This window comes from Carettochelys insculpta, chromosome 1 (assembly GCF_033958435.1).
Source record: "Carettochelys insculpta isolate YL-2023 chromosome 1, ASM3395843v1, whole genome shotgun sequence".
NCBI lineage: Eukaryota > Metazoa > Chordata > Testudines > Carettochelyidae > Carettochelys > Carettochelys insculpta.
This window is the reverse complement of record NC_134137.1, coordinates 360,430,054-360,447,390: the sequence shown is the minus strand read 5'-3', so window position 1 is coordinate 360,447,390 and position 17,337 is coordinate 360,430,054. Positions and strand designations below refer to the sequence as shown.

Genomic DNA, 17,337 nt, shown 5'->3' with positions numbered 1-17,337 from the left:
ATTCTGCCAAAAAGGATTGGGTTGTGCTGAATTGCATTACATATTACTAAGTATATACAGGTTTAATTCAGCATTACTTTTATGACGAGTACTAGACGTTTTGTCATGTTTGCTTATAGCTTCTGTGGAATAAATCAAATATTTACTGTTAAATGATAGTATCTGTGTTTAGAGAGAGGATGACTTCAATCAATTCTATTTCCTATTGCATGCTGGGGGGCCCTACCTATAAGTAGGTTCCCCTGTGCCCTATCAAAATGATTTTTATTTCCTCTAGCCTAAGAGCTCATTCCAAAATCCCTGGAAGTCTCTGGAAAGCTTTCAATGAGTAATTCTGCAGAATTAGAAGGGAGAACATCTCACATGCTTTAAACCCACTTTCTACATGGCATTTGATCAGTTGCTTGCGTAGGGGTTTCAGAAGAAATTCTCACTTTTCACCATGTAAAGAAGTTGCTATGCTCTTAAAACTCATTTTCACATCATCGATTTAGAGTTTAGTAAGAGAGAAGCTTTTGCTAGTGGTGGCTGAACCTTAAAATGTGAACGTTTAATTTACTTTGCATAAATACCCAGTAAAATCAGTGAATTCATGAACTTGGCTTGCAACATCAAAATAATTAAATCTGCTACATCCTCCGTCATATAAAAATGTATCAGTTTCACTACTGATGAAGTGGGCATTTCTCTGAACATAGCAAGCAGTGCAGGATATGTGAAGTAGCCTATCTGATTTTTGGAACTAAATCTGTGCAACAATTTGGGAGTAGGGTGTGAGAACTTCATGGAAGGCCAGATTCTAACTAGTGACATTGGTGGGGTTATTTATGGAGTAAAGCACTAAATGTGCTCAAACTTGTTTTTAACTCGAGCATTGAGGGTCAGAGGAGAGATTCAGATGCTCTTAAGTCACTATTAATGTCATGTAACATTGAGTAGCTTTATCAAATCAATGGTGCAGTCAAGGAATAAAAGTTTCCAGGTCTACTTGTGTGGAATGGGAATCCATCTTGGAAGTGTGGACCAGAGTTTTCAGTGGAAACCAGTATGACTTTCCCTTTGTCCATTTTAAGCCATACTAATGAAAGCTGGTTTGAATCATAAAAAAGGAAGATGATCGTTACATTTGTGCAACTGACAGTGGACAGAATTACTTTCAGTGCAGTCTTCCAAATTTATAGAGTATAATCAGATTTACCCATTAGATTGTATTCGCTGATGTAATTGTCTCATGTTAGACATGAAGTCATCCTGTTAGAAAAAAAACTGATTAAGAAATTCTGGAAATATTATTATTATTATTCATGTGATTACAAAGATGAGCTTGGAAGACATTAGGCAAAGATATAAAATGTGTAAAATTGTATTTAGCTCACTGGTACGCTAAGATTAAGTTTAAACTTTTTTAGTCTCTTATGCTGTGACTAGAAACACTCTTTTCAGCATGGATTAGTATGGGGATCTGGCTAATTTGGGGGGACGTTCATGAGTTCAAATTGTTTTCAGTAGGGCTGCATCTACACTACAGTGATCTGTTGACAGAACTTAAAGTTGGAAGAGATCTTCCAGTGAAACTTCTGTCAACAGATCACGTCCACACACAAAAGCCGATTGAAAGAGCAGTCAGCTCTGTTGACAGAGTGGCCAGACTGCCTGGCCACTCTCTCGACAGAATGGCCAACCAAAAGCTCAGCAAACAGGGCTGCCCAGTGAACCAGAAGCCCCATCTGTCAACGGAGGGCACCTCCGGCGCATCTACATGGCTTTTTTTTGTCAACAGGTTGACAGCCACGCAGCTGGGGGAAGGCAGGAAGCTAAGCGAGCTAAAAGCCTTCCCCCCGTGACACAGCTGTCAGGTTGAAAACCACGTGGCTGGGAGAAGGCAGGGAGAAGGGGCTGAGAGCAGCGTCAAGTTGTGCTTAATTTGTGTTAAAGCCATGTATGTTAAGGGTTTACTGAACTGGAAGCTCTGTCTGTCGACAGAGGGACCTCAGAGCATTTGCAGAGCTTCAGGCGTTATTCTTCATCACAGAGGGGCAGAATGCTGTTGGTGGAAGTGCTGAGTTTTGTTGATAGACTGACAAAACACATTTTGTGTTTAGATGCTCTGTGAGTTTTGTCGACCCAAACCCTATAGAGCAGACATAGCCTATGATTTAACTCCATTTACCATGAAATGAGTTTCTAAAAGGCATGGTTACAAACATCATTTATGTTGTATGTTGTTTTCTTCGATTTAAGATTTCCATGCTGTTAATACAGGTTTGAATCTCCTTTCAAGAAACTTTGTGTGTATGAAGCATCCTGTTACTTCAGGGAGCAACCTTCTCCTTTAATTGTTCCTTCATAGCTGCTTATCCTTTAAAACAATCACTGTGCGTGGCAAGTGCATGAGTTGATTTTTTCCCTCGTAATATTCATTGCTGTTTGCTGGAATTTCAGGGCTGAATGCTGCCTTCTAAAATAGTTCAGAGTTTGTGTATGTACTCTGTATTGGGCCAAGCCAGCGAGGCTACTACATAATTATGGGATAGTTCTCTTCTCCATACTATTTTTACTCCTACACACGTCTGGTCTTAAAGTCTTCTTCCTACATAAAAAGGTGATTAGCACATAGCTGCAGAGCCCTTAATCAAATACACGCACTATATACTTAAGACACTGCAGAACTATACTTCAAATATTTTAATACTAGTAGGTTAGTATATGTATAGCATTTAAAAAAGATGGAAACCATTCGAGAGTATAAGGGATCAATGTTACTATTATTATTCAGTCCTAATCAGAGCAGTGACACGATGTTTTGTAAAACACTGTAATTGAGTAATTCAGTCATTCTCTGGGCCATAACATCATCAACTTGTGTAAATTAGCATAACTCCAGTGAATTCAATAGCATTAAATCAGTAGACATCAGTTGAGGACTTGGCAACATACGTGATAATCTGTTTCTTTAATTATGAATTTTGATGGCAATTATTTAGGCTTATATTATGCCTGGCACCCATTAGTAGTAGGTAAAATCCTGATGCTGTTGAAGTCAGTGGAATTTTTTGACATCTGAGCATCTATGAAGTGCTGGTGAATTTATTTCAAAATCTTCCTAATCTGTCTATCATGCTGATCAATAGTGTTTCATCCTTGAATTCATCCGTCCGTCTGTCTATACACATTGTTTCTTGTCTTATCATTAGACTGTAAACTGTTTGGTGCAGCAGTTGCCTTTTTACTCTTCATTTGTACAGGAGTGAGCACAGTGGGGCTCTAGTCCATGCCTGAGGCTTCTTGGCTTTATTGCAATATTGACAAAAAGCCTAGTGAATGTTTAGGTGAGAAAATGTATGACAATTCTAAAGGTATGCTATGAAAAGATATGGCAATTCTGTAGCTGTACTGTGAAAAGTATAATCAGATGCCTAGTTATCATTCACGGCCAAACTTAATTTGCCATACACTGAACAAAGGCCATTGGGTGACAATTTTTCACCTTAATCATAGAATCATAGAATGCTAGGACTGGAAGGAACCTTGAGAGGTCATCGAGTCCAGCCCCTTGCCCTCATGGCAGGACCAAGTACTGTCTAGACCAACCCTGTTAGGCATTTATCTAATCTGTTCTTAAATATCTCCAGAGATGGAGATTCCACAACCTCCCTAGGCAATTTATTGCGCTGGACCATCCTGACAGTTAGGAACTTTTTCCTAATGTCCAACTGAAACCTCCCTTGCTGCAGTTTAAGTCCATTGCTTCTTGTTCTATCCTCAGAAGCCAAAAAGAACACGTTTTCTCCCTCCTCCTTATGACACCATTTTAGATACCTGAAAATTGCTATCATGTCCCCCCTCAATCTTCTTTTTTCCAAACTAAACAAGTCCAGTTCTTTCAGCCTTTCTTCATAGGTCATGCTCTCTAGACGTTTGATCATTCTAGTTGCTCTTTTCTGGACCCTTTCCAATTTCTCCACATCTTTCTTGAAATGTGGTACCTAGAACTGGACACAATACTCTAACTGAGGCTTAACCAGCACAGAGTAGAGGGGAAGAATGACTTCTCATGCCTTGTTCACAAGATACCTGTTAATGCCTCCCTTTTTTGCAACAGCATCACACTGTTGACTCATATTTAACTTGTGGTCCACTATAACCCCTAGATCCCTTTCTGCCATACTCCTTGCTAGACAGTCATTTCCCATTCTGTATGTGTGAAACTGATTTTTCCTTCCTAAGTGGAGCACTTTGCATTTGTCTTTATTAAACTTCATCCTGTTTACCTCTGACCATTTCACCAATTTGTCCAAATCACTTTGAATTTTGACCCTATCCTCTGAAGCAGTTGCAACCCCTCCTAGCTTGGTATCATCTGCAAATTTAATAAGCGTACTTTTTATGCCAATATCTAAATCGTTGATGAAGATATTGAACAGAACTGGTCCCAATACAGGCCCCTGTGGAACCCCACTTTTTATACCTTTCCAGCAGGATTGAGAACCATTAAAAACTACTCTCTCAGTACTATTATCCAGCCAGTTTTGCACCCACCTTATAGTAGCCCCATCTAAGTTATTTTTGCCTAGTTTATTTATAAGAATATCATGTGAGACCGTATCAAATGCCTTACTAAAGGCTAGGTGTACCACATCTACCGCTTCTCCCTTATCCACAAGACTTGTTATCTTCTCAAAGAAAGCTGTCAGATTGGTTTGACATGATTTGTTCTTTACAAATTCATGCTGGCTGTTCCCTATTTGCTTACCACCTTCCAAGTGTTTGCAGATGAACTGCACCTTTAGTCTCAGTTGTAAATTGCAAGTTGTTCCCATAATAGCCTTCCCATTGCACTTTGTGTCCCATTGTTTCTTGACCAATGCCATCTTGATTGATACTAGGGACCTCCAGAGCAAAAAGATGAAGCTGCTTGAGCTTGAAATAAAGTAAGGCTGGCTAGCTTGGGCTGACACAACCTCAACATCCTCTGTGGTTCAAGAGCACACTGAAATACATATTCATCAATTTCTTAGAGCTTCTGCTCTTGACTTCATGATGCCTCTCTCTCGTAGAGCCCTGCATGGATACAAAATGTATATCTTCAGTAACGAGCCAGAGATTTCCTCACTGACATCCACAGATACCCCCCAGTGACACATAGTATAAGTTTACGTATGGCACCCCTGGAATCTGGGAAGCTCAGCATGGTCCCAGGTGTGCCATACCCCCCTTGTCCTCTCCAGCTCCCCTGCCCACTGTTCCTCTCTTCCTCTTCCCCCATGCAGCCCGAGGCTGCTACAGCTGCATCAGGACAGCTCCAGCAGTGGACTTTCTGACCCCTAACTGATGTGTCCCACAGAGCAGTAGCTGTCAGGTTTTGCCAGTTTTCATACCACTATGGCCACCCTCTTCTCAAGGGTGAGGGTGAGCCTCATGTTTATGTCCTGTCTTCACAGGATGGGGGTGAGCCTCTGGCACAGCTTGAGAAAGGTGGCCTTCCACTTTTGGAAATTTTGAAGCCAGTCGTGGTCTTCCCGTTGCCCCATGACTAGACGGTCCCACCAGGTGTTGCTGGTGGGATACCGCCAGACTAGTTAGGGCCCCGACAGGGGGAGGGCTGCAAGGGTACCAGGGACATGGGACCATTGTCTGCGGGGTCCTCCTCATGGCTGTCCTCCCAGATGTGGTAGAAGACCCCCATGAGGACTAGTGGCAGTGGGAGCATATATGTGAGATCCGGCTGCAGTCCCTTTAGGTGCTTAGCTGCATCCAGCAGGGTTCTACCAGTCTCACCTCATACAGGGACAGTCTTGGCAGGAGGCCCATTAAGGGCATGTGGAGCTGGCACACCTGGAAGGGCTTGCCCACCATGCATGCCGCGCTTCCAGGGTTAACAGGCTTCTTCTGTCGACAGGTCTGGGTGCTGTGGAGATTTTCTCTGTCGACGGAACAGGAGCCACTTTAATGCGTGTAGTCTCTGTTGATGCATGTTTTGCTGAGGTAACGCTGCCAATAGCACCACCTGTCCACAGAGGGTGCCCATGTAGACATAACCTTACAGATTAAGTTACCATAGGTGAGTAAAGGTAGCAGAATCTAGTCCCATTAGCAGGGGTTAATTAAGACCACCTTTATAGAGAGAAAGTAGAAGCATTGTGAACCAAGAAATCATTCTTATAACTTTCAGTGCTCCATCAGATTTCATTAAAACATTTTAAAAACAGCATTCTCTTGAAAATTCTTTCACTGCTGCCTCTTTCCAGCAGGAACTGTTTACCCAGTGCCCAACCCAACCCCTTTGTTTCCATTAGTTCCATCACTTTTGGTGTTTTATTATTTATTAAAATACACTAATATCTGTGTAACAGTATATTTTCATTTATAATATGAAATAGTTATATGTATGTATAATTTGCACATATTTTTCTCTGATATCTTTTATGTTATTCACAAAAGCATTTGAAGTTCATTCTATATTTCTAAATTATTTGAAGCCAGCTGTGATGCTGTTCTAGTTTCCCTGAGTGTCTCTCTTTTTAAATGACCTAAAAAGTTCCTTACAATTCAGTATTTTAGCAAGTTTTTGTCAGACTATCGAGTTCTAATAACATGGATTGCACATTTCATTATGGCTTAATGTAACAAGGAGTAGTCAAATATTATTTCAAGATGAGATACTTGAGGAGGGGAAGTAGGGAGGACAAGATGATTGATTTCATTGTGCTGAATATAATTGTGATAGAGCCATTAACTGTCAGAAGTCTGTGCTGGATACAGGGAGATAAAAATATGACACACAAGAAAGGGGAACGTTGGAAGATGAATAGGCCTTTTAGGGAGCTGATCTTTCCACCGATCAGATAAAGCTTCTTCAGGTCTTGTTCCTGCAAACTATGGTTCATCAAAGGTCTTTTGGGGATCTGGGGACTAGACCTTTAAAACTGACAGTTCTAAGATTGACTGTTAGCAGATTTTATGTAGTATTTTTTTTTGTAACTTGTTTTAAAGTTACAGAAAAGTAGAAATAAACCTAAACCTTGGATCTCTTTGCATTTTCTTGCAGTCTTCCACAAGGGATATTTTACTTTCAGGTAGCAGTTCTCAGAAAGATTCAAAGAAATGTAACTGCAAGCAATGCTCCTTTTCAGTGTGTGGAAGAGAATACCTGCTTGTGAACAGACAGCGTTTCAAAAGCTAGTAGTTTTCATATTAATAATTGTCGCCTCACTGACAGGAAGGTTATTGAAGGTAATGCACAACTGAACAGCAAGTATCAAGAAAACAAGGGACAGCAGATCTGATTTTAAAAATAAACAATAAATAAAAATAATTTCAGGTAGGAGCAATGTTAAGTATTACCTCTATGGGATAATTTTTAATATTCTTTCTGTTAACAGTAAGTTTTTAGGTAGCAGTGAAGCTACTCCACTTCTCTGTTTCTAGCAAGTTTTTCAGTGGTTTACCGTCTGTGCAGAAGTTTTTCAGCTCAGTGTCCAGAGCTCTTCACCATTTTGTGCTTGGGTGGCCTCATTTTTAATTGCCTTCAGATGTACATCTCGTTGCCATCCTGGTGATGTAATCAGTTTATGTCAGAGGCCCATAGCCAGTCCATCTCCAACATCTCTTTGTAATGATGGCACTCCATGTCCTTTTGGCTGCACTGTGTCCAGACATCTTGGTTTGAGATTGTTCAAGGCCAAAAGATACTGAGGCAGGTTGTATGGAGTTAAGGTAGTTTGGACAGGTCATACTTTCACATTCCCCAACATTCAAGTCTTGTTCCTGCAGGGAGGGATAGCTTGGTGATTTGAGCTTTGGCTAGTTAAATGCAGGGTTGTGAACCCAGTCCTGGGGTGGGCCATTTAGGGATCTGAGGCAAACATATTGAAAGAAAAATCTGTCGGGGATGGTGATAGGTCCTGCCATAAGGGCAGAGGACTGGATTCAATGAGCTCTTAAGGTCCCTTTCAGTTCTATGTGATAAGTATATCTCCATATTTCTTTCTCACAACACTCTTATTTAAAAAATAAGGAAAATCACTTTGTGGGTGAAGGGGTAGCTCAGTGATTCAAGCTTCCACCTGCTAAACACAGGGTTGTGAGTTCGCTCTTTGAGGGGGGCCATTTAGGGATCTGAGGCAACTAGATTTAAGAAAAATGGGAAGGTTGGTCCTGCCAAGAGGACACAGGATTGGACTCAATGACCCCACCCCAGGTCCCTGCCAGCTCTATGAGATGCATATCTCCATATATTTTTATTTATTTATTCTGCAGTGTAAAATAGGGTTGAAAGTACACAGCTCTGATCAATTTTGATTTTTTTTTCTGACGATCACCAGACTGTATTTAAAACCCCTTGAAGATGTTCCTGGATTTACTGATTTTGTTTCAGATGTCTTGGCTTGTTTCACCATCCTGGCTGATGGTGTTGCCAAATTTGTCATTATTTCTACATTGATGAGAACATGGTCTTCTACCCATACTGGTGATGGTGGGACAACACTGAAAGTCCCATTATATTTCTTGTGGCAATCAATTTGATGGCATCAGTGTTCTCTTCCTTAGTTGGAGGATCTGTGTTGATATCAAGATCTTCTTCCTGGATGTTTGCTGCTACTTTAGGTGGCTGCCGTACTGCAATTCTTTGAAATGCTGTGGTCAGTGCATTTTTTCCCTCTGCTTTTGTTGCCAGATTACTAATACAGTGTAGTTTGTTTGCTCTCAAAACAAAAAACAAAAACAAACAAAAAAAGTTTGACCTTTCAGTGGACCTTGCTATACTGCTTGTGGTATTTGTCCTATATCTTCTGAGATTTTTCTTGTAAAACATTTTTAGGTGCTCATCTTGTTTCTGTGGTGTTCCATGTGCTGGCTGTACTCTTATGTGCATTTCCCATTTCTTCATCAAGGTCTGCAAATGCTTGAAACCTGTTCTTTAACTGCAGAATGAAGGCCTTTTGTCGATATCATAATGTCTGTCCCTTATTGGTGGACCCACCCACCCACTTTTAGCTTGATGAAGGCTGTCAAAAAGGTGGCTGGCAGCATCTGCTTCCGTTCTTACTTCCACATCTTACAGTGAGCACTGCTATTGATCACCATATGGTCTGTCTTGTTATCTCTATTACTTAGAGAACATCATATCAGCTGGTGAATTTCATGATGTTGAAACAGGATTCTGCCAGTGACTATCATCAGAGGGGTAGCTGTGTTAGTCTGTATCTGTAAAAACAATTAGAAGTTCTGTGGCACCTTATAAACTAACATATATTGGAGCATAAGCTGTTTTTGCCCAGGAAAGCTTATGCTTCAATGTATCTTTTAGTCTATAAAGTCCCACAGGATTTCTCATTATCTTTGTCAATGACTATATTGTTTGTACTGGAGAACTCAACAAGCCTCCCTCCATTTTCATTCATGGTACTACATATGTCTTCTCATTGCTCTGTCATCATTTGTGCTGTCTGTATCTATCTTAGCATTCAGGTCTCCTGTGAAGATAGGTGGTGGTGTAATACACTCTCTAGCTCTTCCTGTAGTGTAGGGTAGAATTTGTCCTTTGCTGCTTCTTCACTGTCATTTGCAGGGACATTGCACTGAATCAGGGTGATATTACTGTTGTGTTTCCCTTTCAGTGCGGCTCTCATAAGTCTGTTACTGTTGGACTTCCACTCAAACTCTTCTTTTCCCCTATCCTAGAAAGGATGACAGTCCCTTTATGGTGTTGTTCATTATCCTGTCTAGAATACAGAAGAATTTCTCCTGAGGCTGTTGTTAATCTACCTGAGCCCATCCATCTGCTTTCATTGACATTTGTGCTGTGGCATCTAATTTCTGCTTGTGACCCAATCTAGCTTCATTTTTTCATGTATTGTCCATTGGTTCCAAGAAACAAATTTCGTTCTTGGTACTGGGCACGTCAGTAGCTTCCATTCAGCACACATAAGCCGTGTCTACACGTGCACGCTACTTCGAAGTAGCGGCACTAACTTTGAAATAGCGCCCATCACGGCTACATGTGTTGGGCTCTATTTCGATGTTAACATCGACGTTAGGCGGTGAGACGTCGAAGCCACTAACCCCATGAGGGGATGGGAATAGCACCCTACTTCGAAGTTGAACGTCGAAGTAGGGCACGTGTAGACGATCCGCGTCCTGCAACATCGAGATAGCGGGGTCCGCCATGGTGGCCATCAGGTTAGGGGTTGAGAGACGCTCTCTCCAGCCCCTGCGGGGCTCTATGGTCACCGTGAGCAGCAACCCTTAGCCCAGGGCTTCTGGCTGCTGCTGCTGCAGCTGGGGATCCATGCTGCATGCACAGGGTCTGCAACCAGTTGTCGGCTCTGTGGATCTTGTGTTGTTTAGTGCAAGTGTGTCTGGGAGGGGCCCTTTAAGGGAGCAGCTTGCGGTTGAGTCCGCCCTGTGACTCTGTCTGCAGCTGTGCCTGGCACCCTTATTTCGATGTGTGCTACTTTGGCATGTAGACATTCCCTCGCAACGCCTATTTCGATGTGGTGCTGCGCAACATCGATGTTGAACGTCGACGTTGCCAGCCCTGGAGGACGTGTAGACGTTATTCATCGAAATAGCCTATTTCGATGTCGCTACATCGAAATAAGCTACTTCGTTGTAGGCTTCACGTGTAGACATAGCTATAGAGTCTGTCATGTGGGTCATTGACTCCTGATATCATATGCTGCAAAGGTCAATTTTTTTTATATTGTTTCTGTAACCAATACATTTTTTTAATAGATCAGGGTTGTTAAGCTTGTGCTTAACTCCTGTCCTGGAGGACCATGGTGTCTGTTTTGTCTGGTCTCTTCCCCACAGACAAGACAAAATGCCTCTAATGACACAAGTTCTGAGGGTCATTAGAGCATGGAAGTTGTTCAGCCACAATAAGGCACAGATACCAGAGGACCATGGGACTAGAATAGGTGAATGGAAAAGTAGTGTTGGCCAGTGAATAAAGCAACAGACTTGTACTGGCTCTGTTCACCTTGTTCACCATTTTTTATTTCCAGTTTATTTATGAACTTGGCCTAAGGTTCTAAAGGTGCTGTGTGTTTTCATGCCTAGCTTTGACCAACTAGGGCCTGATTTGCAGAGGTATTGAACATCTGCAGTTGGACATGTGACTGTCTTAGAAAATTGGGCCCCAGCTATGTAATATTGGGCAGCTGGCATTAAATGTCAAGTTTGTAAACACGGGGCTGTACTGCTCTCTGTTTCAGTGTCTCCAAATACAAAATGTAGATAGAAAGGTGGGTAGATATTGTAAGATATTTTGAGACCTAGAGGTATAAAATACTACCGCTATGCTAAGTAGTTTTATTTAGATTTGATTGCACACATAGAGGTGCTTATCCAAGGTACATGAAACGCCATGACTGAAAAGCTTGGCTGGGAAGGTCAAGAGAAGAGAATCTTTCATGATTTTGGTTTATTAATTCCTCCATTCAGTAGAAATACTGTGAGAATTGACTTTCTTTTTGGCTTTTGGTGCTTCCACTGCAAAGTACAGTTTAGCACAAAAAATGGACAACTTTTTAAGATGAGTCTCTTCAGATTTCAAAGACAGGCTTATCTGTGGTTGCTGCTTACTTCCTCTGAAATCTTTAGAGGCAATGCAAATGGAGATTCCTCCATTGTAACCCATTTACAAGTTTTGTCCACCAGTTGAGTTCCTCTTGTCTCTACAAACCAGAAGCAGTTCAGTGCTGTCATTCAAGGGCATATTGAGACAATGTACAAGAAGCCCATACACAGAAATATCTGTTTGTATGGTTTTGTGCGATGCTATCACTCTGTCCTCCTTTGCTTTGTTACTGTAAAATATGTCTTTGAAGCAGCTATAGCTCATCAGAGCACATCTTCTACAATTTCATGTAGGACTGGGCTTATCAAGCAAAGAAATGGGAATTTATAAATTCCCATCCCAATGTCTTATGCTCATGCATTGTCACATGCACGTATTTGATGTAATGAATTAATCTAATGAAATATATGGGGGCAAGCTATGCTTTGTCCTAGCATAGTGCATTGTATTATAAGAAAAATGTTTTTGTTTTGCAAATATGGAAGCAGGCCACTTGGAAGGTAATTGTGGGTGGCAATGCTGATAACACATCAGTAATTTCCTATTAGCTGTGAATGGTTTGAATTGCCTAACAAAAGTAGAGGGGGCACAGCTCTGCTTTGGCAGCAGAACAGGGTAGTATCTGACATTGTTTATAGGATGATTGCAAACAAATAATAATAATGAATTAAAATGAATGCTGTGCTTATGAAACATGCCAGCCTGCCAATCCTGGAATTTGACTTCCTCTGTCCACACTGCTGGTCCGACACTGACAGCCACAAGGGAAGCATCTTACTACTTTCTCACCAACTACTGTAGTCACTCTTTCCTAAAGGCACCGGCAACTGGGAGGGGATCATTCAGGTCTTGGCCTCTTTGCTGAGACTGCAAACCAGAGTGAGAATGTACACATTCTAAATCCATTGTTGTTATCAGTCCATGGGAAATGAAACTGACATCACCAATTTATTTCAGATAGGATTTGATCCAAAGCCCATTGCAGTCAATGAGGATCTTTCCACTGCTTTAACAGATATTGGAGTTGTCCCTTGATGATCAAGATAATAAACTGAGGTCTGTCCCAGTGCTTATGCACTGATTACCTGTACTAAAAGAAGTCCTGTGGCATTATTTGTCTGTTAATCTATAAGGTGCCACAAGACTTCTTGTTGTTTTTGAAGACACAGACTAACCCGGCTACCTCTCTGATACCTAGACTAAGGCATTCTGTTTGTGTAAGTAGTTTATTGTCCTGACCTGCTGATGTATCAGTGACTGGCTATTGCTAGAGGGAGGACAACAAGCTAGATAGGGTCAGAGGCTTGCTCTAGGTTTGGAATTCCATGTTTCCTAATAAAACAAAAAATAAGTCCAGTATCACTTTAAAGACTAACACAGAATAAATATGTGTACAAAGCTGGCAACGGGGCTTGCTGGCGAGGAAAAGTTCCAGGATTGGTATTAGCTTGGAATAGTCTGCGGTTGCTGGTAGGAATCCTCATAAGGTTGGGAGGTTGTCTGTAGGAGAGAACAAGCCTGTCACCTAGAGCCTTCTATAGTGTGGCATCCTGATTAAGGGTGGGTTGTATGTCTTTAATGATGCGTTGCAGTGGTTTGAGTTGGGAGCTGTAGGTATTGACCAGTGGTGTTCTGTTGCTGGTTGTTATGGGCCTATCTTGAAGTAGCTGGGTTCTGGGTATTCATCTGGCCCTGTCAATTTGTTTTTTTACTTCCCCCGGTGGGTAATTCAGTGATGAGGACTTCAGCTTTATCTTTTAGGTAAATACATGTGAATTGAGCAACAGAGAGATGGGGTTAAAAAGTTTTACCACTAGTGTTGGGTTTCTGAAAATATTCTTTGACTTAGAAGGGAAAAATTCAGGTGCTAAATTATTTACAGTCAATGTGCAGCATTGTTATGGCTGTGTTGGTCCCAGGGAATTGGAGAGAAAAGGTGGGAGAGGTAATATATTTTATTGGACCAACTGCTGTTAATGAGACAGACAGGCTTAACGATGAGTAGGCAGGAAAGGAGGTGAAACAAAGAGTGGGGTTTCTGACAGAGGCCGTTTTAATTGTATCATGATGGCTAAGATCTCAGAATATCTTGTGATATCTGTGACACCACTGTGATGGATTAAAATGAATGTTTCTAATATCAATTTGTATTAGGCAGATAAAAATAACTTGAAGCCTCAGTGAGCTAGCAGTAGCTGTTTGAATCAACAGACTGAGCTAGCAGCCAAGAAGAAATGAGGAAGATCATTAATATGGCAATGCTGCTATTCCTAAGCCCAGGGTCCTGCTTCCAAGCTGAAGAAACTGTGTATTATTGGTTTCTCATATACCAGAGCAGGTGGAGCAACTTAAGTAAAGCATTATTTCTTGGGCTTTATACATATGGCCTGATCTTCACCCTTTGGGCTCAACTGGATGTTCAGCCAAGGGTCCAATGTACAGTAAACACTCTCTAAACCAGCGTTCTATCATCCAGAACTCTCAAATAACCAGCATTTTAACCATAAGAAAATTTTAGGTACGTTTTCCATAAGTACAGTATAGTGAAAATAAATACAAATAAATTCAGCAAATACAGTATACATTTACAGTGTACAATACTAGTATTGGTAAATAAAGGTCTGTGCATACTTGGTTCTTTGTTTCTTAATATCTAATCTTGTTTTTCTTTAGTGTTATGCATTGCTAGGCATACTTCTTTATTATCCAGAGTATGTGAATACCTGGCAGCTTCCCAGTCCTGGGGCTGCCAGATATGAAAGAGTTTACTGTATTGAGTACGTACCAGCTGCAGATGTTCAGTCTTTACAGTGATCTCTCATATTCTCTTGAGTTTAATGTCCCCACAAAAAAAAAATTAAGAAACCATACATTGGAAACTGGCTACCAACTGCGACACCTTGGTGTCATCTTAACAGCACTGTTATGCAGCTGGCTGTTACTAGGGCTGGAAAAATAGGTTTTCTTGTAGGCTATGGTCATACAGCCAAGTTATTTCAGGATAATAGCTGTTATCTTGAAATAACTTTGCTGTCTGCTACACTACACACATGCTGTTTTGAAATAAATTTGAAATAGAGGATGCATAATTTCAGAATCAGTAAACTTTACTGCAGGAGGAATATGCCTATTTTGAAATAAGGCTGCTGTATAGATTTAGCCATAATGACCATTGTTTACAAACCATCATAATATAAGACACGTATTAAAAATACTAAAATGGATGTCTTCTCTGTCTTTTTCCTCAGCGCCTTGCAACAGAAGCAGAAAAATTTCAAGCATCACATCAGTGGAGGGATGAGTTTGGGGTAAGTTTTTCATGTTTCCCCAATGCACTTTTTGCATAATTTCCCACTTTAAAATTCCCATTCACTTTTTTTTGTTTTGTTTTCCAAGCCTAACTTCAAACAAGGTATATCGGTAGGGACCTCTTCCACTGAAAATAATGGATGTGTCAGTGCTTCAGCTATGTTAATTTGCTTTGCAGTGAGCAATGCACACATTTAAGGTGAATCAGCTTCTGAAGAACACTGGGGTGAAAATGGCAAGTTTATGGCAGGCTGCAAAAAAGGAAAGCGAATTCTCCCCGAACTGATAGTTAACACCATATTGAGATTCACTCACCAGTTACAAAACAGCATTCCTCATCCTCTACACTGGTTATCAAGAAGCTAGGAAAGAAGAAAAAAAAATCATTCTCTCCCCCTTTATTGCATTCCTCTGACTCCCAATTGGAGACTAGGTCCAATAAAATGAGAAGTTACTTAAAACTCTGGTTGCTATTGTAACCATGGTGATCCCAACACCCGAACAATTCAGAGTGGGAGAATCCCAAGGTTGTTCGAGGGGGCAGATAAAACATTGCCACTCTGACTTCTGACCTGCTTCTGACAGGGAGTGCTGCCTTCAGAGATAGGCAACCAGAGAGGGGAAGGCTGCAGGTGGGTGTCCAGCTCTAAGGCCAGCACCACAGCAGCAGCACAGATATGAGGGTTGCAAGGTATGGGGTGGGGGGTGGGTAACGGTATGTCTGGTTTTCTGGCAGTCTGCTGCTGTATTGAGGAGCTGACAGCTGGGGTTCAGCATTAGCTGAAGCTGCAGCCCCTGTACAGCAGGGGAAATAACATGTGGCACAGTGGAGCTTGGAGTCAGGAGATGCATCCATCCCACCCCAAGAGCACCCCTGCAGGAGAGGAGGAAGTCTTATCCTTCCTCATCTCCCCCATCCCCCCCCCCCCCAAGACTAACATCTGGAACCTGCCTTGGGCTTTGTGCCAGACTTCAAGTGGGAGATCAAATTTCACTGTCTGACCCATTTTTCATGGTCATGAATTTGGCAGGAACCAGACTCCCATTGATTTTAGTCAATTTGTAGCAGGACCTTAGCATTATGATGAGAATATGAAAACTCTTCGCTTGACTAATACTCAGAATATTGCTGTTTTACGCAGAGAGTTTCTTCAGGAAACTTCCAGCTTTGTTCCTTCTCAAACACCGCCTTCATGACATGTGGTGACTGTTACAGCCCGTTATGAGCTGCATTGCTAAAGAATAGGTTGAATGTTCTTCAGGTGTATTCAAAGACTATCAGTGCCCAGCCTGGCAACATTTGTGTACACATACCTTCTAATGACTTCAAGATGCCCACGAGAAACACTAGGGTAAAGGGATCTCTGAGATGGATTAATAGATACTACCAGATAGTTTTTCTCCTTGCCATTGAAACTCTTCATTAGTTGTCCCATTGGCAGTGAAGTGGGTTGGGGGGTGGGAAATAAACATTTTTCTTCACCTGGAAAACAGTAGCTGAGAGGGTTCTCAGGTAAAGCTATCCTTACCCATATGTAGAATATACAGTCACCACTGAGTCTTAATGTCTACACACCTCCTTCTTCCTATACCTCTTCTGTGGCTCTGTGTCCTCCAGAGAGGATCTAGTTAACTTAAAAGTGAGAATGCCTGTCAGACTTTTTAGCAGAACATTGAACCTGTGAAAGAGCCATCCAAGTGATACCTTAACCATTTAGCAGACATTTGCCAACCCCAGGTATATATTGTCATTTTCTGAATTTACTCTGTTGGTTCTACAAGATCTTAGTTTAAAAATTTACTTTTATAATATTTCATTAGTGTGTTGCTGAAGATTATAAAATCACATCACTAAAAAATTCTTTTCTACTGCATCCTGGGCTGCAATAGAGCATGGAGCACCTGTATGATAGTACAGTAGTCCTTTGAGTTATGCAAGGGTTGCATTCCCGAGCACCCTTGCATAACTTGAATTTCGTGTAGGTCGGGGGCGGTGGCTTTATCTCCGGCAGAACACACGTTCTGCAGCTGGGGAAGCGGCAAGAGCACTTGGAGCTCCTTTTGAAAGGTAAGTCCTGGGTTTGGGAGGGGGGCAGTTGGGGAGGGTTAAGACTGGTGGTGGATTGGGGCTGTGGGAGGGGAGCAGGAGGGTTAAGCCTGGGGTAGGTTAGGGTTGCAGGGGATGGGGGGTTGGAGTTGAGCCAAAGCCGTTTGTGGGGGGCTTGAACCAGGGCTAGCGGGAGGTTGAACTGGAGCCGCGCATGGGGGATTTGAACTGGGGCTGCGGGGATGAACCAGGGCAGGGGGTTGAGCCAGAGCCACATGTCAGGACGGTGAGCTGGAGCCATGCTTGGGTAGTGAGCCAGGCGGTGTGGGGTTTGAACTAGGGCAGGGGATTTGAACTGGGGCTGGTTGGGGAGGGGTTGAGCCGTAGCCGTGTGCAG

At 41.9% G+C, this 17,337-nt stretch overlaps 1 protein-coding gene across 3 annotated transcripts in view; it reads left to right on the top strand.

The window, feature by feature from the left end:
- The window catches only part of CACNA2D1 (calcium voltage-gated channel auxiliary subunit alpha2delta 1), a 720,757-nt gene that overhangs the window by 298,337 nt on the left and 405,083 nt on the right, over window positions 1-17,337 (top strand). For all 3 annotated transcript variants that reach the window (XM_075017407.1, XM_075017399.1, XM_075017417.1), the window contains exon 4: window positions 14,833-14,892. In XM_075017407.1, the coding sequence (XP_074873508.1) occupies window positions 14,833-14,892 (60 nt within the window). The remainder of the gene's footprint in view (window positions 1-14,832; window positions 14,893-17,337) is intronic.